This window comes from Heteronotia binoei, chromosome 5 (genome assembly GCF_032191835.1).
Source record: "Heteronotia binoei isolate CCM8104 ecotype False Entrance Well chromosome 5, APGP_CSIRO_Hbin_v1, whole genome shotgun sequence".
Lineage (NCBI taxonomy): Eukaryota > Metazoa > Chordata > Lepidosauria > Squamata > Gekkonidae > Heteronotia > Heteronotia binoei.
The window spans coordinates 22,850,537-22,876,724 of NC_083227.1; the positions used below are offsets into that span (position 1 = coordinate 22,850,537).

Sequence of the window (26,188 nt, forward strand, 5' to 3'; positions counted from 1 at the left end):
CTCCACAAAACCACCATGGACTTCCTTGCTGGTCTCTCATCACAATACTAGCCAGGGCCACCCCTGCTTAGCTTCCAAGACTGGACAAGAGCGGGCTAGCCTGGGCTCCCCAGGTCACACTTGGACAACCTAGAAACACTAATCAGGTGCAAAACTGTGCCCTCAGCCATCAAACCTTGGAGGAAATCTGCGCGTGATGCATAGCACACCAACTATGACCAGACCTCGTTCTATTTATATATATATTTTAAAAGCATCTGATTGAGCTCTGCCAGGTGGCAGAGAAAATGGTAAGATCACGCTGAAATGTTTCGGGACCATACCAAGCAGAAATTCCACATTTTCTAGCAATGGGAGAGATACGAGCATCACCTTTCAAACACTCCAGAAAAGCTCTACCCTGCCACCCAAGTGCCAGTAAGGAGGGAGCAAGCTGCACCTCCCAAAGGAAGCAGTTCTGCATTCATGGGGCCATTGTCAGAAAGGCCCTGTCTGCATGATGCCCACTGTATCTTCTACAGCAGAGACAAATGGAATATTAGGATTCTGTATTCTTAAGTTTTGTCTCTCTTCACAAGGCTGAACACTGATATGATTGTCATTTAGTAAGACTGCTTTTACAGTTAGTCATGCAAATGTGTCAATGGAATCTTCCACACAGTGTGAGTGTTCACATGCTTTGCCTTCTGTGTGAGTGTTTTCGATGCCGAATTAAGTATTGGCTCTGACTGAATCGTTTCCCGCAGTCTAAGCATTCATACAGTTTCTCTGTCGTGTGTCTCCTCTGATGCCGGGTGAGATATTGGCACACACTGAAGCTTTTCCCACAGTCTAAGCATTCGTAGGGCTTCTCCCCCGAGTGGATTCTCTGATGGCTAAGGAGGTTGGATTTATTGGAGAACGTTTTGGTACAGTCCGAACAGCTATACGGTTTCTGTCCTGTGTGGATTCTCAGGTGGCTAAGAAGGTTGGACCTATCAGAAAAGGTTTTGGAACAATCTGAGCATTTGTACGGTTTCTGTCCAGTGTGGATTCTCTTGTGAGTGTTCAGATGTGAGCTTCGGCGAAAGCATTTCTCACAGTCTGGGCATTCATAGGGCTTCTCTCCAGTGTGGGTTCTCTTGTGGCTAACAAGGTTTGAACTCAGACGGAAGCTTTTACCACAGTCTGAGCATTCATATGGTTTCTCTCCAGTGTGTGTTCGCTTATGACTAAGGAGGCTGGAGCTGCAGCGAAAACTTTTCCCACAGTCAGCACATTCATAGGATTTCTCTTCTGTGTGGGTTCTTTGATGCCTATGAAGGTTTGAACTCCGACGAAAACTTTTCCCACAGTCTGAACATTTATATGGTTTTTCTCCTGTGTGGGTTCTGTGATGGCGGTGAAGATCTGAGCTCCAACGGAAGTTCTTCCCGCAGTCTGAGCACTCGTATGGCTTCTCCCCAGTGTGGGTTCTTTGATGCTTATGAAGGTAAGTTTCATCTCTGAAAACTTTCCCACACACGGTACATTTATTCCTTTGTTTTCTGTTGTACATCCTTGGCAGCACTGTAATTTCACAGAAATCACCATCTTGATAAGTAATGGATTTGTTGTTCCATTCCTTGGTTCCTTCCTTCCATTTTTGCCCTTCTTGATTCCTGCCATCATTTCTTTCCACCCCATGTTGTTTGGGACCTTCCAATAAAGCTACAAATGGCTGTCTTTTGTTCTCACCCTGGTACTCATTGACTGCTGGAATCAAGAGAGAAAAGTCTATGTTACTAGTATGGAACGAAATGATCAGAACTGAAGATGGACTCAGTCAGCCCAGTGTAGTGTCATGGAGATGGACAGGAGAGAAAGAAATTACAACGGGTTGGATACAGTGAGATTTTCATGGGGTGGTGGGGGGGGATGATTCCTTCCCATCATGAGGCAGGTTTTCAGCTCTCCCCCCCTTGTGCTGTTGGAGAAGGCTGTTCCCCCAGAAGCAGCATTTTAGGAGGTTGTATGTTCCACAGCAGGAAGGAGAAGATGCTCCAAGGACAGAAACACCTTTCATCCGTGAACTAAGGAAGAGGCATGCTGGATCAGATCTGTGGTCCATCTAGTCCAGGGGTGGCCAAACTGCAGCTCAGGAGCCACATGTGGCTCTTTCACACATAGCTCTCAAAGCCCCCACCACCCCATCAGCCACCTTGCAGAAGACCTTTGTCTCTTTAAATCAGTTTGCCAAGCCAGCCAGCCAGCCAGCAGCTTGGAGAATGCATTTAAAGTTGAAGCTGCTTTCTTTCCATCTCTTCCTGCACATCTATTTTCCTTCCTCCCTTTCTTCCTGCCTGCCAGTTTGGTATAGTGGTTAAGTGTGCGGACTCTTATCTGGGAGAGCCAGGTTTTATTCCCCACTCCTCCATTTGCAGCTGCTGGAATAGGCTTGGGTCAGCCATAGCTTTTGTAGGAGTTGTCCTTGAAAGGGCAGCTTTTGGGAGGGCTCTCTCAGCCCCACCTACCTCACAGGTGTCTACTGTGTGTGTGTGTGGGGGGGGAAGGTAAAGGAGATTGTGACAGCTCTAAGACTTTGAGATTCATAGTATAGGGTGGGATATAAATCCAATATCTATCTATCTATCTATCTATCTATCTATCTATCTATCTATCTATCTATCTATCTATCTATCTATCTATCTATCTATCTATCCATCCATCTATCCATCTATCCATCTATCATCTTCCTTCCTTCCAGCTCTCGAATATCTGAGCAGCTCTCAAGCATCTGAGGTGTATTCTATGTAGCTCTTACATTAAGCAAGTTTGGCCACCCCGATCTAGTCTATTATCCTGTTTCACACAGTGACCAACCAGCTCCTTTGGAGGCCAACAAACAGAGCATAAAGGCTGAGGCCATCCCTTGCTTCTGCCTCCCAGATGTGAGACAAAACATGCCCCTGAATCTCAAGCTCCCATAGTGAGAAAGGAGACAAGGTCACACGTACCCCCAACCATCTTGAACCATAAATAAGTTATTGGCACAGCCAGTCTTTACCTAACAAGCTGGCATCACCTTCACTCTCTTGTTTGACCTCTCCAGATGGATCTCTCTCTGAGATTTCCAGCAAAGGCCCCTCTTCTCCTGGAAGACTGATAACCACCTCTTGGAACAGCCTTGCTGGCTCCTGAAAATGAGAAATCAAACACTGTCTTCAAGGAAGGTTGAACTCCTCAGCAGGTGATAAGAACATAGGAAAAACCCACCAGAATGAGACTCGCAGTCCATCTAGTCCAGCATCCTGTCTCACACAGTGACCAACCAGTCCTTCTGGAAGGCCGAAAACAGGGCAGAGAGGCCAAGGCCTTCCCCTGTTGTGACTTCCTGGCTCTGGGAGTCAGACTGCCTCTGAATGTGGAGGTTCCTCTCAGTCACCATCGCTAGTAGCAACTGATAAATTTATCATCCACAAATCTATCTAATCCCTTTTTATAAGAATATAAGAAGAGCCCTGCTGGATCAGACCAGCGGTCCATCTAATCCAGCATCCTGTCTCACACAGCGGCCAACCAGTTCCTCTGAAGGGCCAACAACAGGACAGAGAGGCCGAGGCCTTCCCCTGTTGTGACTTCCTGGCTCTGGGATTCAGAGGCTTAGTGCCTCTGTATGTGGAAATTCCCCTCAGTCACCATGACTAGTAGCCACTGATAGAGTTATCCTCCATGAATCTATCTAATCCCTTTGGAAAGCTGTTGATTCCTGTGATAAGAACACACTTTGCCTCATTTATTGTTCCTGTTTACCACTGGGAGGGGCTCAGCTGGCGATCCTAATTACAACCCCAGTTACAACTGAAACATTATAATTCCTGAAATTTCCACATTGGTGTTGGGAAAGACCTGTTTTCTTCTCAAGACCCTGGTGAAATAGTACCAGCCAATGCGGTGCGATGGTCAGAGTATAGGACTAGGATTTGGGAAACCCAGGTTCAAATTCCCACTCTGCCATGGAAGCTCAATGGGTGGCCTTGGCCCAGTCATGCGTTTTCAATGTAGCCTGCCTCACAGGGTTGTTGTGAGGATAAAATGGAGGAGAGGAGAACAATGGAAGCCAGTTTGGGTGGCCACTGGGGGGAAAGGCAGGGTATAAATGAAGTAAAATAAAATTCAGAGGAAGCAATACGGAGCCAGGTGAACCAAAGTTCAGACTCAGTATAAGGCAGCTTCATGTGGCCGAATCTGGACTGGTGGTAGTGGAAAGTGCTGTCAAATTGCAGCCCACTTATGGTAGCGTTGCCAACCTCCAGGTCATGGAGAATGTCAAACAAACTTGCCCCGAAGAATAAATATATTAATATATGGATACGGTATACATACAACATATAATATCAAATACACCGTGTGTATACACTAACAACAATATATGAGCTGTCTCCCTGGATTTCTGTTACTATTTTTTTCAATGCATCTTCAGTTGGGTCCATGTAGCTTTCTCTTCCTCATGAATCGCGAAATTATTAAAAGTCTAGCACAGGGGTGGCCAAACTTGCTTAACTCAAGAACCACATATAGGCTTCCCAACCCTCCCGCCCTGACGGGGGACCCCAGGATTTCCAGCCTCTTCCCCCACTCCCCCAAAAAACAGAAGCGGGGGGAGGGAGGGGAAACGGCGCCAAGGAGCGTGGTGAGCCACCCCATCTCGGAGCGGGCGACGCCGCTGCGCGGCTGCCGCCTCTTCTCCGCTTCACCGTAGCTGCTCCTCAGGCTGAGCCCATCTCGGAGGAGCAGCTAAGATGAAGTGGAGAAGAGGCGGCAGCAGCGCAGCGGCATCGCCCGCTCCGCCTCTGAGGTAAAATCAGAGAAGGGGAGGGTGGAGGCAGGCCAGGAGCATGGCGAGCCACGAATTTGGGTCCTTCTAGGACCCGGACTTGCGGCTCGCCACGCTCCTGGCCTGCGGAGCGGGCGACGCCGCTGTGCTGCCGCCTTTTCTCCGCTTCACCGTAGCTGCTCCTCCGAGATGGGCTCAGCCTGAGCCCATCTCGGAGGAGCAGCTACGGTGAAGCGGAGAAGAGGCAGCAGCCGCGCAGCGGCATCGCCCGCTCCGCTCCGCCTCTGAGGTGAAATCAGAGAAGGGGAGGGTGGAGGGAAGGAAGGCATTTAAAAAGTTGTGAGGTCCCTTTAATTGTGATGGACAGAACTCCCTTTGGAGTTCAGTTGTGCTTGTCACACCCTTGCTCCTAGCTCCACCCCCAAAGTCTCCTGGCTCCACCCCCAAAGTCCTAGATATTTCTGGAATTGGACTTGGCAACCCTAGCCACATAGAATAAACATCAGATGTTTGAGAGCCACAAGACAGGAAGGAAGGAAGGAGGCAAGGGAAGAAATCAACTTTAATTTTAAATCCATTCTCCAAACCACTGAAGAAATGATAAAAGAGACAAATGCTTTCTCCAAGCCAGCTGACAGGGCAGTGGGGGCTTCAAGAGCCACACAATAAGTGTGAAAGAGCCACAGCTTGGCCACCCCTGGTCTAGAAGGTAACAAGAGAAGATGCACCAGGAGATCCATGGGAAGTTTACCACAAAAGAGAGATAAATGGAATGGGACTGCTCTCCAGACACAGTTTCAACTCTTTGTCAGCCTAGACTCTCTATTGACATAATGTTCTGCGGAGCCACAGAAAATTACATTCGGATCAATGCATGTGTGCTTCCAGTCCTTGAGACTGTGTCCATATATTCTATTTATTCTTCGGTGCAAGTTTGTTTGACATTCTCCAGTTATACACTGGAGCCTGTTTTATTTGTATTTTAACCTCCAGGTGGTGGCTGGAGATCTCCTGGGATCACAACCAATGTTCCCTCTAAGCTGCAGAGTCTTGTGAGCAAAAATTCTACTTTGTGAGCTACTGGCATTAAAGTTGTGAGCTATTAGCATTAAAACTGTGAGTGACTGCATAAATCAGAGTGCTCTGGGGTCATCCTTCCTGAGCGAAGACAAAAATGTGCGAGCTGGAGGCTAAAAACCTGTGAGCTAACTCATACTAACTCACCTTAGAAGGAACACTGATTACAACTGATCTCCAGGCAACAGAAATCAGTTCCCCTGGAGAAAATGGCTGCTTTGGAAGGCAGCCTGTATGGCATTATGCCACACTGATGTCCCTCCCCTCCCCAAACCTGTCCTCTCAAGCTCCACCCCCCAAATCTCCAGTTATTTCCCAATATGGAATTGGCAACCCTAACTTACTTATGGTGACCCTGTAGAGTTTTCAAGACAAGAGACGAACAAAGGTGGTATGCCATTGGCTGTCTCTGTGTAGTAGGGTTGTCAAGTCCCCCGTGACCTCCAGCCATAGAGTTTTCATCCCAAATTGCTAGAGCATCCAGGAAAACCATAGAGTTTTCCTGGATGCTCCTAGAGTGGCTGGCGACATTGGGGGAAGATCTCCCCGCCGGCCCAGTGTGGACAGGCGGGTTGGGAACCTCCAGGGTGGGAGAACCCCTGCCTGGCCCGGGAACTTAGCAGCCCTACTGTGTAGCAACCCTGGACTTCCTTGGTGGTCTCCCATCCATGTACTAACCAGGGCCAACCCTGCTTTAGCTTCTGAGATATAACCAGTTCAGGGTCAAGCTTGAACTCCCAACTTACTAAAGGGCAAAATGTTCTCCCCACCTTTTCCAGGGTCTCTCCTTCCTGCAGTCTCAAGAGGAAATCCTCGGCCAGGGCCACTGCCTGGGAGCAGCTCTCGGATCCCCGTTCCTTCACCCAGCTCTGCATCTCGGGGGGCAGGATGGCCAGGAACTGCTCCAAGATCACCAAGTCCAGGATCTGCTCCTTGGCATGTCTCTCTGGCTTCAGCCACCGATGGCAAAGCTCCCGGAGGCAGCTGTAAACCTCCCGTGGACCTGCAGCTTCCGGATAGCAGAACTGCCTGAAGTTTTGGCACTGTCCCTCTGAGCTGATGGCACCTTCAGCAGTTTCTGGAGAAGCCTTTCCATCATCCTTTGGCAGAGGCTCTGAAAGATGTGGCTTCTGCCATCCGGATGGAGGGGACTGAACCGTCTTGAGGAACTCCTGCCATTGGGCTTCCCACTGCTGTGAAGACAGTCCATCTTCTGGCTCATTTTTTACCTGTTGCGGTCCCATTCCTCTGAAACAGGACCTGATGGTCCCCATCTCCAGCTCGGGACCTGCCAACTCTGCTTTTTCCATTTTCATACCTCAAACTGGAAATGGAGGCGCGTGAGAGGAATTCAGATGTGTCTTTCCAGGACAGCGTGGTAAGAGCCAGTGTGGTGTGGTGATTAAGAGCGGTGGACTCTAATCTGGCAATTCAGGTTTGATTCCCCACTCCTCCTCCACATGATGCCTGCTGGGTGACTTTGGCCCAGTCACGGTTCTCTCAGAATTCTCTCTGCTCCACCTGCCTCACGAAGTGCCTGTTGTGGAAAGAGGAAGGAAAGGCAACTGTAAACTGCTTTGAGGCTTCTTCAGGTAGAGAAAAGCGAGGTATAAAAACATACTCTTCTTCATCTTTGCAGGTGATAATTTCCACTCAGGCTGCTCCTTCTGCAAATGGTGGCCAAATTTTCTGCCTTTTTTGTCTGTAGCTACCTTGCCACCAAAGGGTTACTGGGGCATCTTGGAACCCTCTTCTTACCATCAGGTTCTCTTGAGAAACAGTTCATCCATGAAGAGACTTTGGCTAACAGTGTTGTTTGGCTCTGTGGAAAGAGATGAGAGGAAAATTAAACTTTCAGCTTCTGGGCAGGGATATTTGAACTTTCCCTTTCACCACTTCATTTGATTTTCTTATGCTGTTGTCCCCAATCCTTTTCAATTCCCCCATTTTTCTGCCACTGGTATCCCTGGTTCATTAACCACCACACCACACTGGCTCTCACCATGCTGGCCTGGAAAGACGCAGTTGAATTCTTCTCACATTCTTCCATTTCTGGTTTGAGGTATGAAAATGGAAAAGCAGAACCAGTTTGGTGTAGTGGTTAAGTGTGCGGACTCTTATCTGGGAGAACCGGGTTTGATTCCCCACTCCTCCACTTGCACCTGCTGGAATGGCCTTGGGTTAGCCATAGCTTTCATAGGAGTTGTCCTTGAAAGGGCAGCTGCTGTAAGAGCTCTCTCAGCTCTATTCACCTCACAGAGTGTCTGTTGTGGGGGGAGAAGATATAGGAGATTGTAAACTATTCTGATTCTGAAGTCTTCTTTTTCTTCTTCATTAATGTTTTATGGCACTTAAGCTGAGGGTTTGGGGTTGTTGAAGGTTTTTTTTTGCCATACGTAACCCTTTTAAAAGGGCGAGGCTAGTTAAATCACAAATGATAAAATGGGTGATAAATATAAACAAGGAAGTACAGATGGAGTCATGGGAATACCTATGGAAGAACTCTATGAAAATTTCTACATGTTATAACATTAAAGAAAATTGCTTTAAAATGCTATATAGGTAGTACATGACACCTAAGAAATTAGCAAAAATGAACAATTAGTTGTCGGATAGATGTTAGAAATGTAAATGTCATGAAGGATCTTTCTACCATATGTGGTAGACTTGTGAAAAGGCGAAACAATTCTGGCAAATGATTCAGCAGGAGATCTCGAAAGTTTTGGGATATAATATTAAGAAGGCACCAGATACTTTCCTGTTGGGATTACAAATGGAAAAATTTCAAAAGCAAGATAGAACAATAATTTGGTATATGCTTTTAGCTGCACGGACATTATATGCGCAAATGTGGAAACAAGGCAATATACCAGAAGTATGGGAATGGACTCTGGAAGTCATGCATTGGAGTGAAATGGACAAACTTACAAGAATCTTAAAAGAACAAGATTTAGAGAAATTTAAAAATGAATGGGGAAAGTTTCAAAAATACATTGAAAAACAATGGAACGTTAAAGGACATTTGGTGATCTTTGACAATGGTTAATTTTTAAAGAAACAATATATGGATTGCAGTTTAAAAATATGATTATTGGATTATAACTTTTTCTCCCCCCCCCCCCCCCCCCAATGATTAAGAAGAAATACCATGAAGATGGATTAGAATTATAACCTTTGGGTTTTTGGGAGAAAGATTCTTTGATAGAGCTTATTACCTTATAACAAATTAGATTAAATAGTAATACAGGGACGTTTGCTAAGGGGGTATGCACTGCTGAGGGATCATAAAAGGGGGGTGGTGGAGAAAATGTTATATATGTGTACTAACATTTAATGACAAATGATGACACGCTATTACAATATATTACATTACAATAAATTGTTTTAAATACAAAAAAAAAAAAAAAAGGTGAGGCTAGCAGTCAGAGTATTTCAGATGCCCCACTCAAAACCTGACTTGAGCTTAAACAACTTTTATTGAAAAGGTGGGGGAAACAAAGGGTACAGAACTGGGAGTTTGAACAAACAGTGAGAATAATAAAATATATTGAGTAGTCCCTAAAACTCAGGAGGGAAAAGTAAACGTCTTTAGTGTTTGGTCTCTAATTCACAGATTTCAGAAAGATAAGAACATCGGAAGAGCCCTGCTGGATCAGACCAATGGTCCACCTAGTCCAGCATCCTGTCTCACATATTGGCCAACCAGTTCCGCTGGAGGGCCGACGACAGGGCATAGAGGTTGAGGCCTTCCCCTGAGATTGCCTCCTGGCTCTGGGATTCAGAGGATTAGTGCCTCTGAATGTGGAGGTTCCCCTCAGTCACCATGGCTAGTAGCCATTGATTGACAACCAGTAACTTTGGCCCTGCTCCCATACGCTGTAGAAAGAAGTGGCAGAGCCCTGAGGTGATAAGACTGGTAGGGGGCGAAATCCAGCTTTGAACATTCCATTCACACACACATGCAAAGAAGAAAAAACTAGTACAGGAGCTACTTCCTCCTTCCCCCTTTGCTTAGGGAGCTAGCTTGCTACATGCAGGGAGTTGAAGCGTAAGATGGCATTGCTGAAATGGTGGTTTCCCAACCAGATATTGTGAAGTGGTGCTATATACATTCAACAGTTCACACCATTTTCAATACTAGTTAAGAAAAAAAAACTTCCTGTAGGCTGGGGGAAAAGCTCACGCAGTTGTGAATCAGGAATACAAATCTAGGCAGTCCCCTTCTGTGCTTAGCTTTCTACTTGCAGGGTTATATATTTTTAAAAATGTCAGGAAGCATTCAAAAACATCCCTTCTGCAGTCTGAAGTAGTAATCCCTCAGGCCTCTACGTCTCTTATCTGCTCCAGGTTTAGACCAGCCTAACAGCTAAGGTTGCCACTTCTGGATTGTGAAATTCCTGGAGATTTTGGGGGTGGAGCCTGGGGAGGGTGGGGTTTGGAGAGGGGAGGGAGCTCAGCCAGGTATAATGCCACAGGCCAGGGGTAGCCAAACTCACTTAATGTAAGAGCCACATAGAATAAACATCAGATGTTTGAGAGCCACAATATATGAATGTAAGATGTTTGAAGGAAGGAAGGAAGATGATGGATGGTTGGATGGATGGAAGGACAGATGAATGGATGGATGGATGGATGGATGGACGGTTGGATGAATGGATGGTTGGATGGTTGGATGGATGGACGGATGGATGGATGGAAGGATGGGTGAATGGATGGATAGATGGAGGGATGGATGGATGGATGGAGGGATGGAGAGATGGATGAAGGGATGGATGGAGAGATGAAGAGATGATGGATGGATGGATGGATGGATGAAGGAGGGAGGGGCAGAAAGAAAGCAACTTTAAATGCTTTCTCCAAGCCACTACCTGGCTTGGCTGTGAGAAATGCCTTCTCCGAGCCAGCTGACAGGGCAGCGGGGGCGTTGAGAGCCACACAATATGAGTGAAAGAGCCACATGTGGCTCCTGAGTCACAGTTTTGGCCACCCCTGTCACAGGCTGATCATGCACACTAAATAATGCACTTTCAATCCACTTTCCAACTAGATTTTACTGTGTGACCTGGCAAAGTCCAGTTGGAATGTTAATCAAAAGTGGATTGAAAGTGCATTATTGTGTTTGTGTGACTGCAGCCAGAGTTCACCTTCCAAAGCAACCATTTTCACCAGAGGAACTGGTGTCTTGTACCTGGAGACCAGTTATAATTCCGAGACGTCTCCAATCCACCACATGGACAGTGGCAATCCTAGGAGGAGGAGGAGGAGGAGGAGGAGGAGGAGGAGGAGGAGGAGGAGGAGGAGGAGGAGGAGGAGGAGGAGAAGAAGAAGAAGAAGAAGAAGAAGAAGAAGAAGAAGAAGAAGAAGAAGAAGAAGAAGAAGAAGAAGAAGAATTGCAGACTTATAGCCCGCCCTTCTCTCTGAATCAGAGACTCAGAGCGGCTTACAATCTCCTATATCTTCTCCCCACCACATCTTCAAGTACTTGAGCTGTCATCTAGAGGATGGTGTGGAATTGTTTTCTGTGGCCCCAGAAGGTAGGACCAGAACCAATGGGTTGAAATTAAATCAGAAGAGTTTCCGGCTCAACATTAGGAAGAACTTCCTGACAGAGCGATTCCTCAATGGAACAGGCTTCCTCGGGAGGTGGTGGGCTCTCCTTCCTTGGAGGTTTTTAAACAGAGGCTAGATGGCCATCTGACAGCAAGGAAGATTCTGTGAATTTAGGGGGAGGTATCTGTGAGTTTCCTGGGTTGTGCAGGGGGTCGGACTAGATGACCCTGGAGGTCCCTTCCAACTCTATGATTCTAAGAGCGCTTCTATTTTTTCTATGCATCCTCTGCATTTCTCGTCTATCCCCCTCCAATTGACGCCTCTCCCCAGGACTGTGCACCAACCCGACGACAAGGCAGTATTTATGGCGGGAGTGCAGGCGACCCTATTTCTCGCTGCAATCTAATCCTAGATCCCCCCCCCCCCCCGCCGCCTTCCAGAAGTCCCTTTGACTCACCTCCACTTAAAAGCTGCAGAAGCGAAGCTTTCCGGGAGCATCAGCCCAAGCAATCCTAAAGGCAGCTGTTCCCAGGTGGGTGCCGGTGGGAGGGGGTTAGAAAAAGGAGAGCAAAGGACTTGGGGGAAAAAAGAAATATATTTTTTTAACATCACACCCTGTAAAATGTCTTTTTGATCCTCTCTGGGAATCCCAGCTCTGTTGGTATTAACTCTTGCAGGGCTTGAGCAAAACAGATTGGTTTGGAGGTTTTGTTTGTTTTGTTTTTACGTCCTTGAGTTAACGTGAATCCCAAACAGGCTCGCGGAACCTGGAAGACGAATTCGTTGTGAAAAATTTCCTGGAGCTGTGAAAAATTTCCCTGGAGCTTTCCAGGGGGGGGCTGGAGATTGCCCGCTTTTACAGCTGATCTCCGGTTGGCAGAGATCAGCTAACCTGGAGAAAACGGCTGCTTTGAAGGATGGACTCTAGGGCATTGGACCATGCTGAGGCTCCCGCCCTCGGCAAGCTATACTTATTGCTCAGTTACTTATGCATCTTGACTCTTCAGTAACCCTTCCTGGCAACAACCCCCCCCCCCCTCACTCCACCACCACTATACTATGGCCTGGTCACTTTCAATTCAATGTATCTAAAGAAAGGTGTGTTGTCGGAGCCCTGTTTAACTCCTGCCAGCGGCAAAGACTCAGACATATGAAGCTGCCTTATACTGAATCAGACCCCCCCCTGGGTCCATCAAAGTCAGTATTGTCTACTCAGACTGGCAGCGGCTCTCCAGGGTCTCAAGCTGAGGTTTTTCACACCCATTTGCCTGGACCCTTTTTTGGAGATTCCAGGGATTGAACCTGGGACCTTCTGCTTCCCAAGCAGATGCTCTACCACTGAGCCACCGTCCCTCCCCAAAACTGATCAGTGAGAAACTCATTTATTCTACTTCAGTGGAGGTCTCAGGCTGAAAATACCCAATATGTACTTTGCAACTTCATTAAATACACTCATGATGACCTTGCATCATCAATCTTTTAGGCGTCCCTGTCCTGCTTATCTCAGACTGGTTGTTTCCAGTTTGTTCTTCCTTGACTAGTCACACATGCGTTTCTTCCCAATCAGCACAAGACTCCCTATCATGTTTCTGTCGTTCTTGCTTGTTCAGCCTCTCTCGTTAGGTCTTGAGAAATTCTTTTGTTGTGTCTTGCATTTTGGTCCCTGAAATTCCAACACAGTGCGACTGCGCATGAGCGGGTCGCCTGACGTAAAGACCAAATGCGATCTGCCTATGAAGATCTGTCGGGGGAAGTTTAACTGGCCAGGATTGGACCTGACCAGGAAAGGGATTGTTCCGGGAAATGTAAATAATTGGGGACCTGGCCCCTCCATGTTGTCTTTGTGATGTGCTCGCCAATAAAGCATGTTGCACTCCGGTGAAGCCAAATGGGGACGTGCGCATATGTGCAGACTATCAATAAAGCACTCCAGGACCACCTGTACGCCGTTCCAGTGGTCAGCCATGTCCTTGCATCCTTGGCCGGCTCTAAAGTTTTTGGGAAGACTTCTTGATTAAAAAGCCGTGGGTCTGGGGTCCGAAATAGGCCACCGCCTTCCAGGCAGTCAAGGACGTTCCGGTTTCGAACGAGGTGCCCCACCACTTCGACGAGTCACTTTTGGTGATCCTGGCCTGTGACGCTTCCCCCTATGGAGCAGGCATGGTCCTGGGGCACCAACTCCCGGACGGGAGGGAGGTTCCCGTGGCTTATTACTCCTGGACCTTGAACCCTGCGGAGTGCAACTACGCCCAAATAAACAAGGAGGCGCTGGCAATCATGTCGGGAGTATATACGTTCAACAATTACCTGTACGGGAGGCGCTTCACAATTGCCATGGACCACAAGCCCTTGCCGGGCCTCCTTGCACCGGACTACCAGACCCCACAGATCCTGTCTCAGCGGATTCTGCAGTGGAACCGGTTCCTGAATGCGTACACATACACGCTCGACTACTGTCCCGGCAAAGCAATGGGTCACACGGACGCTCTTAGCTGTAGGGTTGCCAATCCCCAGGTGGGGGCAGGGGATCCCCCGGTTTGGAGGCCCTCCCCCTGCTTCAAGGTCGTCAGAAAGTGGGGGGAGGGGAGGGAAATGTCTGCTGGGAACTCTGTTATTCCCTATGGAGATTTATTCCCATAGAAAATCATGGAGAGTTGATCCGCAGGTATCTGGGGCTCTGAGGGGGCTGTTTTTTGGGGTAGAGGCATCAATTTTTTAGTATAGCATCTAGTGCCTCTCCTCAAAATACCCACCAGGGGGTCCAGTTCTATGAGCCCCAAAAGAAGGTGCCTCTATCCTTCATTATTTCCTATGGAAGGAAGGAATTGAAAAGGTGTGCCGTCCCTTTAAATGTGATGGCCAGAACTCCCTTTGGAGTTCAATTGTGCTTGTCACAGCCTTGATCTTGGCTCCACCCCCAAAGTCTCCTGGCTCCACCCCCAAAGTTCCCAGATATTTCTTGAATTGGACTTGGCAACCCTACTCAGCTGTCTCCCGTTGGTGACGATGGATCCCGATCCGGCCCCTGCTCACCGCATTATGCTGATTGAGACTCTTCCCGACAGGCCTCTCCACGCAGCTGAAGTAGCCTGGTTCTTAGGCAAGGACCGCATCTTTGCGTGCGTTTTGGCCCAACGGCAAGATAGACACAGTGTTCCGACCCTTTGTGTCCCGCTGGAAGGAACAGTCCTAACATAATGGTTGTCTTCTCTGGGGTAGCAGGGTGGTGTTCCCCCTCCCTCTCTGGAAGCAAGTGCTCAAGGCCTTGCACGAAACACACCCAGAGATCGTCCGTATGAAACCCCTGGCAAGCAGTTATGTCTGGTGGGGGATGGATGAGGAGACAGAGGAGTGGGTTAGAAGGTGCCAGCCCTGCCAGGAATCCCGGCCAGATCTGCCCAGCGCTCCCATTCACCGCTGGGAATCCAATCGAATGCCCTGATCCAGGTTACACCTAGACTTCGCAGGGCCATACCAGGGTCAAACATTCTTCATCCTGGTGGACACTTAGACAAAGTGGCTGGAGGTGATCCCCTTAGCCACAACCTCCACATTGGCCGCAGTTAGGGCCCTCAGGAGAGTCTTTTGCACCCACGGGATCCCAGACACTGTAGAACTTTGCGAGCGGCTCGGAGTGGATACAAGTCCAAGTGCTGCGAGTCACCAGGTCCCGCTCGTACGAGGTCGCGACAAAGGGGGGCCAGCTCCTGCGTCGACACATTGATCAGTTGCAACAACGGCACCCTGCTGGACAAACCGGTGGAATCTGAGGAAGTGGGGGACGGAGAGAGCGAAGGAACGCCACCAGCCACTGCCCGGCTGGCCCCAGTCTTGCCAACGGTGGAGTCTTGCCGAGACGGGGGAGACCAACACTGCCAACACTGAGGCAGTCACAGGGCAGTGCTCTTCGGGCCGTGCTCCACTGGCAATTCCAGCAGCCCCTGAGTCCCAGGGTGAACCAAAGTGGTCCCACAGGGAGCGGCGGCCACCAGCTTATTTGAAAGACAATATGTGTCCTGAACTAGGGGGGGAGGAGTGTTGTGTCTTGCATTTTGGTCCCTGAAATTCCAACACAGCGTGACTGCACGCGTGAGCTGAGGTGACCAGCAGGAAACTGCGGGTCACCTGGCGTAAGGACCAAATGCAATCCGCTTATGAAGATCTGTGGTGGGAAGTTTAACTGACCAGGATTGGACCTAACCAGGAAAGGGGTTGTTCCAGGAAATGTTTATAATCGGGGACCTGGCCCTGCCGTGTTGTCTTTGTGATGTACTCGCCAGTAAAGCATGCTGCATTCTAAATGCCTCCAAACTCAGTACACTACATCTTTCATCTCAGTTATATTTTTATCCCTCTCACATGCGTGCACACACAAAAGCTTATTCCAGGAATAAAACTTTGTTGGGCTTAAAGGTGCCACTGGACTCCGTTCTAAACCTTTTTAAAGCTAGGGATGCTGCTGAGGATTGAACCTGGGACTTGTTGCTTGCAAAGCAGATGTTCCACTGCAGAGCCCTGACCAATACCCTCTCTAAGCTGTGGAGTCTTTTGAGCAAAAATTCTACTTTGCGAGCTAGTGACATTAAAGTTGGGAGCTACTGGATAAATTAGTTGGCTCTGGGGCCATTTTTCCTGAGCAAAGACAAAAAATGTGTGTTGTTGTTCAGTTGCACAATCGAGTCCGACTCTTTGCGACCCCATAGACAAAGTCACACCAGGTCCTCCTGTCTTCCACCATCCTCCGAAGTCTGGTCAGATTCTCGTTTGTTACATCAGTAACGCTGACCAGCCATCTCATCTTTTGCCATCCCCTTCTTCTTTTGCCTTCTGTCTTTCTCAGCATCAGGATCTTCTCCAGGGAGTGCTCCCTTCTCATTTGGTGGCCAAAGTATTTGAGCTTCAGCTTCAGCATCTGACCTTCCAGGGAACAGTCTGGGTTGATTTCCCTTAGGACTGACTGATTTGATCTTCTTGAAGTCCAAGGGACTCTCAAGATTCAAGACAGGAAGGCAGGCAGGCAAATAGATGGGGGAGGGGGGAGAGGTAGAAAGAAAGCAACTTTAAATGCATTCTCCAAGCAGTCGGCTGGCTTGGTTTGGAGAAGTGATTTAAAGATGCAAAGTTCTTCTCCAAGCCAGCTGATGGGTCAGTGAGGGCTTTGAAAGCCACACAATATGTCCCTGAAATATTCATGTGTAGTATTATAGAAAACCTGGAGTCCTTCTGAGGTAATTTACCTGCTGCTTCAAGTCCTCCAATTACTCTAGGAGTATCACACCTTTCCCTCCTCTTTTATGGAGGAAACAGTCTGAATTCTTCAGCACCCCACTCACCTGCATGGACTCAGAGGTTACCTGGGCACCTCTTAGATTCAACAAAAGAAGCAAAAGAAGAAGGGGACGGCAAAAGATGAGATGGCTGGTGTTACTGATGTAACTAACATGAATTTGAGCAGACTTCTGAGGATGTTGGAAGACAGGAGGGCCTGGCGTGACTTGGACATGGGGTCGCAAAGAGTCGGACTCGACTGTGCGACTGAATAACAACTTCCTGTCTTGTAGCTCTCAAACATCTGTTTATTCCATGTAGTTCTTATATTAAGCAAATTTGGTCACCCCTGGACTAGACTGAAGTCACCAAAGACTGAGACCCTCTTCTGAGCACCTTAACTACCAACATTTGTGGCAGGGTTTGAACTTTTGTGAGTCACTGCTCACGTCTTCAAATACAGCTAGAAATGAGCAGTTGCTCACAAAAGCTTATTCCCCGCAACAAATTTTGTTAGTTTGTTTATTTTTATTTACTTTAAATTTATATGCCGCCCATTCCATGCGGACTCTGGGTGGCTCACAGTCATAATACAACAATAATACCTTGTAATTATATAATCTTTATAATTAGCCTTTTAGGTGCTACTGGACGTTTGCTCTTTTCTGCTGCTACAGACAGACTAATTCAGCTATTCATCTTGATCTATGTCTCAAGAACTGTATGCCAGAGATAAATTTTGTTGGTTTTGGAAGTACCTTTGGACTCAGACTTCGTTCTGTTTCTTCAGACCAACACAGCTGCCCACCTGAATCGATGTCGATTGTTGTCCTACACACTTGTGATTCTATATACTATATCTTATTATGAAAAAGAGAAAGAGGAAATTTGAAGTTTCTTGTTATTTTCATAAAGAAGTGGGATTGCACTGTCAGACATGAATTCCCTTAATAATCTGATTCCCCTCTCTTTTGATAGTCCTCTAACTGAAGATATGGTGTACATGCAAAGATTTCAAAAAAGCATGTTCGTCTTAAGAGAGTTTCTGCCTGAAATGCTGAAGAGTTACTCTGCCTCTTCTGGCAGCCATTTTAGTGGATAACTCCACCTCGTGCCGGCAGTCATTTTGGGATTGTGCTCACCATTATTGTATCTGAACTCCAAAGGTGCCTGCAGGCTCAAAAAGGGTGGAGACCTCTCCAGGTGTGTCAAACTCATTTATTATGAGGGCCGGATCTGACATAAATGAGAGCTTGTTGGACCGGGCCATGTCGGGTTGGGCCGAGTCATGTCAGGCAGGGCCATGTATGTGCCTATTTAAGATTAGGTATCAGAGATATAAACTTTATAAAGGATACAGACAAAAACAAATATATTTTTAAAAAAACTTAAAACATGCTTAATATGCTTAAAATGTTAGCACTCATAGGTCTTAAAGGTGCTTTCTTTGTATTTCTCCCATGGGATCCAGGGAACTGGGCAAAGGAAGCGCTGGCTCTTTCTTTCCTTCTTTCCTTCCCCAGGGGATTGGGGGGAGGGGGAGACTCAGCCAATAGAAAAGAGGCTTGGCACAATAGATCTGCTGTGTGATTGAGAGAGCCTAGAAAAACAAGTTCTGCCCCACTTTCTCCCCAAGGGAGGAGCCTCAGTCAATGTAGAAAATAGAGGTTTTGCTCTGTAGCTCGTTTGCAACTGAGCAAGCCTTGCAAAGCAAACTTATGCAGAAGGAAGCAAGAGAGAGGGAGAAGGAAGCAGATGACAGCCAGTTGCTCGGGGGCCTGATAGGAGTCCTCCGGGGGCCTGATTCAGCCCCTGGACTGCATGTTTGACACCCCTGCTCTATGCTATGATGACTGATTGTGTCTGTTGCCTCTACAACATGCCTTCAGCTACCTTAATCCTCCCCCCTGCTCATATCTTTCTCTAGCCAGACATCTTGCTTCTTTTGCTGAAAAACATACAGGGTCTTTTCTCCCTGGAGCCTTTTTCCCACTATATACTCCTTATTGGATTGGGTTCTTTGCAGTTTAGTCTTCCCCTCAGGCTTCTGCCTCTTTCATCCATCAGGTAGGCCAAAGTAAGCTTTTCCCCAGCAAACCCCTTTAATGTTATAGCTCAAGGGTGGCCAATGGTAGCTCTCCAGAGGTTTTTTGCCTACAACTCCCATCAGCCCCAGCCAGCATGGCCAATGGCTGGGGCTGATGGGAGTTGTAGGCAAAAAAACATCTGGACAGCTACCGTTGGCCACCCCTGTAATATAGCTCAAGATGGCTGATCCATACTGGTTCCACAAACCTTGCCGTTAAAACAACGAAAGCTGACCTTTGGAGTGCTTAATCAAAGGAACATTTATTTCAAGAAAAGGGGATAAACAGGCACACAAAACTGGTGTACAAGACAATCATATACATTAAAATTGCTAGTTAGCACTGCCCCAAAGCTGTGGCCAGCCAGAGTTGGCAGGGTATCAGATCTTGAGTGTTTTCCATTCAAGTCGGAAAGCGTAAGACAGACTGTCTATCGGGCATGCATTTTTCCACAGACAACCCTTCTGAAGAGCCAGGTTAATGGATACCAGGCTCTCCCCCCAAAACACTGCATTAGAAGGTCAACAAGCTCCAGGAAGTACATGCCTGTGTCATCAAAACCCATGTGGGTCTTAACCAATCTTAAGCACCCCTTCTCCAAATTCAATGGCTTAATTAAACATGCAAATTTGAGTCACATCAAAACTAATTTTTCAGGCAAAAAAAAAAAATAGAGCAGAGAACGGAAGATGGAAGGAGACTTGGGAGGCCACAGCCACTTCACAATTTCTGGTACGACCTCTACTGTAAATGGGACTTTGCAGTTGTAAGCTTCCACCTGTTGATACAAAGAACATGGCCGCTCTTTGGTCAAGAAGCTGACTCAATACCAACGTTTGCACTGAGGAGAGAATGAGTCCAGTGTTTCCAAATCTCCTCCCCCAGAAGCCACTGGGATTTTGTTCCTCCACAAGGGTTTTCATAAAAGAAGATGAGGCAAGTTGCGTGCTCCCATTGCCCAAGCAAAACAAAAACACTAAAGGCCAGAAGACAAACACAGAAAAAAATACCACGCACTGCACACAAACATCTTTGGGATGCCAAGAAACTAGTCTGGGTGGAGTATTCTGCAACATCCCTGACAAGCTGAAGAGCGTTCACGTGCCGCTATACATAAGCATTGTTCAAGTACGTGTGAAGTAAGGCAGACGACGTCCAAGTTGAGCTACTTGCGTGGTCACCTATGGTGAGTTTAAACCTTTCGCGGTGAGTCAGCAGGGATGCTTGTATAAAACTGGAAGAGAGCTGCTCCTTTCTGTTTCCTTCTGTACCCTTGATATGTCACAAACAAGACTGGTTACATAAAAGGAAGGGTTTTTTTTTTTTTAGGACTAGTAACTTTTGCAGACATACGGAGTAAGGCAGAGTGCTCTTTGGCAAAAATCAGGCATTGAGTCTGGGGTGGGGGAGGACAGACGGACAGACACGGGGCTGGGTAGCAGTCAATGTCACAAGCCAGAAAAAAAAAGTCCAGGGTTGCATAGCTGCACTTTTGAAACCTGAATGGCATTGTTGACCACAAACTATTCAGTCCATCAAGGCATAGAAATGTGCAAGGTTATATACATCATAAAACACAGCATAAACATAGAATCTCCAATACAAGGACACTGATTAAAATTTACCCATGCGTTTCCCTCCCCCCCCTCCCCTCAAAGCATAGACATGTAGTGTCCTGAAATCTTCCACCAACTCAGGCTCACGCATGCCAGAAAACGGGGTGGCAGACCCCTGAAGGTACAGAAAGGATAGAACTGCTTCAGTCTACTGCTGACAGATCATAGCTTGGAACGTTTCCAATTCACCTGTAAGCAGAAAACCAGCAGGGCAAGAAGAAGAACCTTTCTCCTTGTGGTGCCAGTTTTCTAATTGCAGGGAGAGATTTACTTTTTTAACATGAAGGGAATGTTCAAAGCGGTCGTCTACCAAAGTGGTGCGGTCCTTTCTACCACCTGAGGGCCCTACCACCTCATTCTCTGACAAAAGAACCAGGCCACAAATGCATTCAGAAAGACAGAAATTCATTTTCATTGTGATGCTAGAAGTAGTTTCTGTCTTCGGAGGAGCAACTGGAGGACTCGACTGTGATCTTCAGAGGTTTTCTGTCTTACCATTTCCCTCCTCCCGCAACAGTCTTTCAACTCCCTCAACAGTTTTCCCCCCACAAGACTCAGCAAAGGTCTCCTTGAAGCCTCTTCTCTTCAGCCAAGATGGAGGCAAAGGGAGAGGACAAAAGTGGAAGGCTTTGACCAAACCTCCGTTGTTGTTTGAGTTCAAGAGCCCTTAGCCAGAGTTTGTGCTCACATATAGAAACGGGCTGACTTGATCATAAACAGAAATGAGTCAAATGGCAGCCCGCCAATTTCCTCCCTTCAAGATCTAACCTGGGTTACGCCCATGTAAGTACTGACTAGTCAGTCTCCACAACAGCTGACTTCCTACAAGAGGAAACATACCAACCCGATACCACGATCCACAAGGGATTTTGGACATAAGCAGCTTTCCACCAGCCATTTTCCTCACAGAGTCCATCTGGAAGCAGTAAATTTGCTTGAGGCAAGAGCCTCAATTCACCACGATCCCATTCATCGATCGACTAACTCATTAGCCGTTCTAAGTTATATTTCATTTTGTTAAAAGTACAAAAGCTCAGCTGTTTTAGCATTCTGGAGCTATTTCATAGCCTCCACAATGCACTAACATCAAGCCGCTTGTGAAATCAGGGCACGCCACCCACACCCCGCCCCATATCTCACGTACGAAGCTAGACCACCCATATACCCATCTGTACGTTCATAAACCAGCTCTCGCTATTTTTCCATTGCTTTTTGTCACTGTTCTTAGTGGGAAAAAAACACCCACACACATTCCGCACCGGTCTCCTTTCCCTCACACGGTCCAGGGTAGGACCTTCAAATCGGGCCTGGCAGAAATGACAGCAAGAATCAGCCAAAAGTCCTGAGCATAAAACATGTTTTTCTGTTATCAACAGGAGGATCACCCTCTTCAAGAAACCTTAGGTCAATTCAACAAGAGGAGTGTGGGTTGGTTTAATCTGTCCATTCCATTTGTGCAAGTCTGTACAAAAGCGGATGAGGCCCAGCGGTGGCAACACGATATGAGAATATTCTGAGACCTCCTTCTGCCCATTCTATCCCCGCAAGCTGGATAGCAGGAAGGAAAGGACAGGCACTGATTTAAAAAGGAGAGGGGAAGGGGAGAGAGAAAAAGAATGCTTCTTGGAAAATGGCCCCTGGTGTAATCAGGTGGCCAGTTTAATAAATCTTTTGGGAGTTCCTGAACTGTCAACTAAACATTGCAGCCCCGATCACTATCGAGCCAGTATGGTTTTGTACCCACTGAGTTCTTTTAAGAACTGCCTTTACTGGGCCAGACACAATATTTCCTCTATGCCCTGCTTGTTTAGTCCTCCAGGGCAACTGGCTGGCCACTGTGTAGAACTAGATGGATCACTGGTCTGACCCAGCATAGCTGTCCTTATGTTGCAATAACCAGATGTTTCTTAAAATCACACAAGTAAGGTTTCTCTGTTGCCTGTTCCCACAACCTGGTATTCTAAGGTACACTGCCTCTGAATATGGAGGTTCCACTAACCTATCACGATGAACATCCGTTAGCAGAGCTAACCTCCATGAATTGGTCAGATTCCTTTCGGTTATTTATTTTTTTTTAAATGTGAGACCATGAACTTTTCTTGAAGGAGCCAGTTCTCTAAGCTGAAAAGGAATCTCTACATCATGCGGTGCTCCACACAGGGAGGGCGAGATAAAAAATCTGACAGATTTTTGCTTCCATTTAAGTACACACAAAATCAGAAACTTAACTGCACAAGGTGTAAATAAAACACTTCAGCATCTGTAGCCAATAAAATTCCTTTCCAATGAAGCTATGGTTTGAATCCCACCCGCCCCCCCCCCATGGCTTTAGCTATTATTTTTAATTAGGCTAATATTTTTAAGAGTATAGTAAGTGTATAGTAAGAGAGCCAGTTTGGTGTAGTGGTCAAGAGTGGCAGATCTGGAGAAGCGGGTTCGATTCCTCACTTCCTCGCTTGAAGCTAGTTGGGTGACCTTAGGCAAGCTGTTAACACTTGCAGCCTAAAAAAAAAAAAAAGCATAGCTCGTCTTACTGGTGTCAAAAAAACAGCTACAGCTTTGACAGCCAGACCCTCTAGGATCTCTTGGCTATTCCACACACAATGCCATACGATAATTTCAGTTTATCTTCTATGTGGGTGAGCCTAGTTTTCTTGCGCACTCTGTATGTTTTCCAGGTTTTTAAAGCACTCAATAAATAAAATACCTTTCCTAGATGAGCACAAGCCCATAAGAAATCATGAGATGGCGGGGGGGGGGGGGGCGACAATATGGAACTCTTTGCTATGGCTCAGTGGCCGAGCATCTGCTTGGCATGCAGAAGGTCCCAGGCTTAACCCCAGTTCAATCAGTTAAAAGGATCAGGTAATAGGTGACGTGAAAGACCTCCGTCTGAGACTTTGGAGAGCTGCTGCCAGTCTGAGCAGAGGATACGGACTGTGATGGATAAAAAGGTCCGATTTCAAATTTATTTATCCCCACTCCATTTTGCCCTCTCCCGTAACTCACTCACACAAGGCTTTTTTTGTAGCAGGAACTCCTTTGCCTATATCCTCCTGATATAGCCAATCCTCCAAGAGCTTACAGGAGGCCCCGTAAGAACAGCCCTGTAAGCTCTTGGAGGATTGGCTACATCAGGGGTGTGTGGCCTAGTCTGCAAAGGAGTTCCTGCTACAAAAAAAGCCCTGCACTCACAGCTGCTATCAACATTTTGGGCCTCAGTCAACATGCTCAGTCCTCACTGGAGTGTTTGGTTTCCTATCTTCTCTTTCATATTTACACTTTACAAAGTGTACAAAGCTGTCCTTTTTTTATGTATACCTACGGAATCTCAAGTAGGTGGAGGCCCCCGTCTTGTTGGTGCATAGTTGGCTTGGCAGTTTTTGCAGTGGATGCAAACCACCCATTTAACTGGCTCAGTGAGGTACAAACAGGTGTAATATTAGGCTGCGACCCCAATGGTCCGGGATTCAAATTTCCCCTGTGATGAACACACTAGGTAGCCTTAGGCCGCCCATGTCGCCTCACAGCCCCCCAAATATGTAATATTGAGCTAATTGTGGCCTACCGTATAGGGTTGTTGTACAGTTTCTGGAAAAGGTTTTTGAATGCTCAGAAGTGCTAAAGATTAGAGAATTAATAAGACTATCCGTTTTTCATCACACGAGAAATTTCCGGGCTTCTCTGAGTTCCCCTCCCCCTCCCTGCCCGAGCAGTATGCTTTTTCTTCTCTCCCTCCCTCCTGTATGTGTGAAAGTGTTTTATTCTCTGGTCATTGCAAAAATGTAAGAGCCAGTTCAGACCATCAGCAGGACTTTTTCCTGATGTTACTGTTGCTGCTGGGATGTACCACGTCAGCCTCGGGGGTCAAGGAATGCTTGAACATTCCCCCATTCATGGAAAAAAATATCCCCATTTATAGGAACGTAGCACGTCAGGGGAAAGGTGGAACTTGAACCCACTTCCCTGCAATGCTGGTTTTTGCATGTGCAAAGAGATTTTTGAGAGTCAAGGCAACATTCAAAGATTCAGTTTTTCTCCCACAGACTGAAGTGGTACAGTCCGACAACAAGTCTCCTACTGATAGCGTGTTTCTGCTCTACCACTGTGGGTATTCCTCCATTCAGTGCATCGGTAACGGTTCTTGCCCCAGATGCATCCTTTGGTGCTTGACAAAGTACGAACTGGTGGTGAAGCTTTTCCCACAGAAATTGCATTTGTACGGCTTCTCCCCCGTGTGGGTCCGTTTGTGAAGCACCAGGTGCGCTTTGCAGCTGAAGCCTTTCCCACAGGCCGAGCACGTGTACGGCTTCTCCCCCGTGTGGGTCCTCTCGTGGTAGAGGAGCGCCGAGCGCTGCCGGAAGCTTTTCTCGCACGTCGAGCACTTGTACGGCCTCTCCCCTGTGTGGATCCACTTGTGCTTGACGAGGTCAGAGCTCCGGTGGAAGCTCCCCCCGCAGTCCGAGCACTTGTACGGCTTCTCGCCCGTGTGGATGCGCTCGTGTTTCACGAGGTCTGACCGCTGGTGGAAGCTCCGCCCGCAGTACGAGCACGTGTGCGGCTTGTCGCCCGTGTGGAACCTCTCGTGGACGATCAGCTTGGATCGCTGGCTGAAGCACTTCTGACAGGTGGTGCACTGGAAGGGCTTCTCCCCCGTGTGGATCCGCTCGTGCCGGGAGACGTCCGAGCTCCGGTTGAAGCTCTTCCCGCAGAAAGAGCACTTGTACGGCCAGTCACCCGTGTGGAGCCTTTCGTGTGCGATGAGTTTCGCCACCTGGCAGAAGCTCTTGTCGCACACCGAGCATTTGTAAGGGTTCGCTCCATCCGGCCCGAGAAGCCCTGTGTTTGGATTGAAAATGCCTCCGCAGTTTGAGCACAGTGACTGCTTCTCCCCAGAGGCGCTCCCTTCGCTTGCCTGGGGGGCACTTCCCTGGGACCCTTTCAGAGCCTCAGAGTTACCTTCCCTGCTCGTATCTCCGGCAGTCCCCGGCAATGACCCTTGTGGATCCGTTTGCCCGGAGCTTTTCCACACAGCGGCCTCCTCGCCTTCAGGCCCATCGTTACCTGGAATAAAGGAGAGAATCAAAACATGAGTCATTCTCTGTTTCCAGGAAGGGCAACTAATTCACAAGTGGAACACTGGCTTTCAAAAAGGTGAGAAGGGGCTGTGGTTCAGTGGCAAAGCACTGGTTTTGCATGCGGATGGTCGCCAGTTCAATCCCCACCATCATCCCCAGTCTTTTTAATAATAATAATAATAATTTTTATTTGTATCCCGCCCTCCCCGCCGAAGCAGGCTCAGGGCGGCTCACAGACATGGAAGTACCATGATTACATTTAATACATTATACGGTAAAATGCATTAAATAAATAATTAATAAAAACCATTACAGTTAAGGTGCTACAATGCGAACATATTAGATGTATATCAGATGGCTAGGTGTCATTTCAGGATTCAATCTTGCAGGCCATTTGAAAAAGGCTAGTTTTGCAGGCCCTGCAGAATTGATTATAGTCCCGCAGGGCTCGAACCTCCGCTGGTAGTTGGTTCCACCAATGAGGAGCCGTTACTGAGAAGGCCTGCTCCCGAGTTGTTTTCAATTTGGCCTCCCTTGGTCCAGGGATTTTTAAAAGATTTTGGGAGCTAGATCTTAGTGCTCTCTGGGGGATATATGGAGAGAGGCAGTCCCTAAGGTAGACAGGTCCTCGGCCATTTTTTCTGCCAGAAACACTGAAGAGTCACCGCCTGTCAGAATAGACAACAGCAGGAGTTGTTTCCTAGAAAAATAGGTGGT

General features: G+C 47.5%; 1 protein-coding gene across 1 annotated transcript in view; it reads right to left on the bottom strand.

Moving 5' to 3' along the window:
• Positions 1-228: 228 nt before the first annotated feature.
• Positions 229-26,188, bottom strand: part of LOC132571841 (zinc finger protein 316-like) — a 30,395-nt gene continuing 4,435 nt past the window's right edge. Inside the window, exons 3-6 of the mRNA XM_060238634.1 lie at positions 24,519-25,457; positions 6,643-7,190; positions 3,026-3,155; positions 229-1,731 (exon numbers count right to left, since the gene is read on the bottom strand). Coding sequence (XP_060094617.1) covers positions 671-1,731; positions 3,026-3,155; positions 6,643-7,190; positions 24,519-25,457 — 2,678 coding nt within the window. The 3' untranslated portion in view covers positions 229-670. The remainder of the gene's footprint in view (positions 1,732-3,025; positions 3,156-6,642; positions 7,191-24,518; positions 25,458-26,188) is intronic.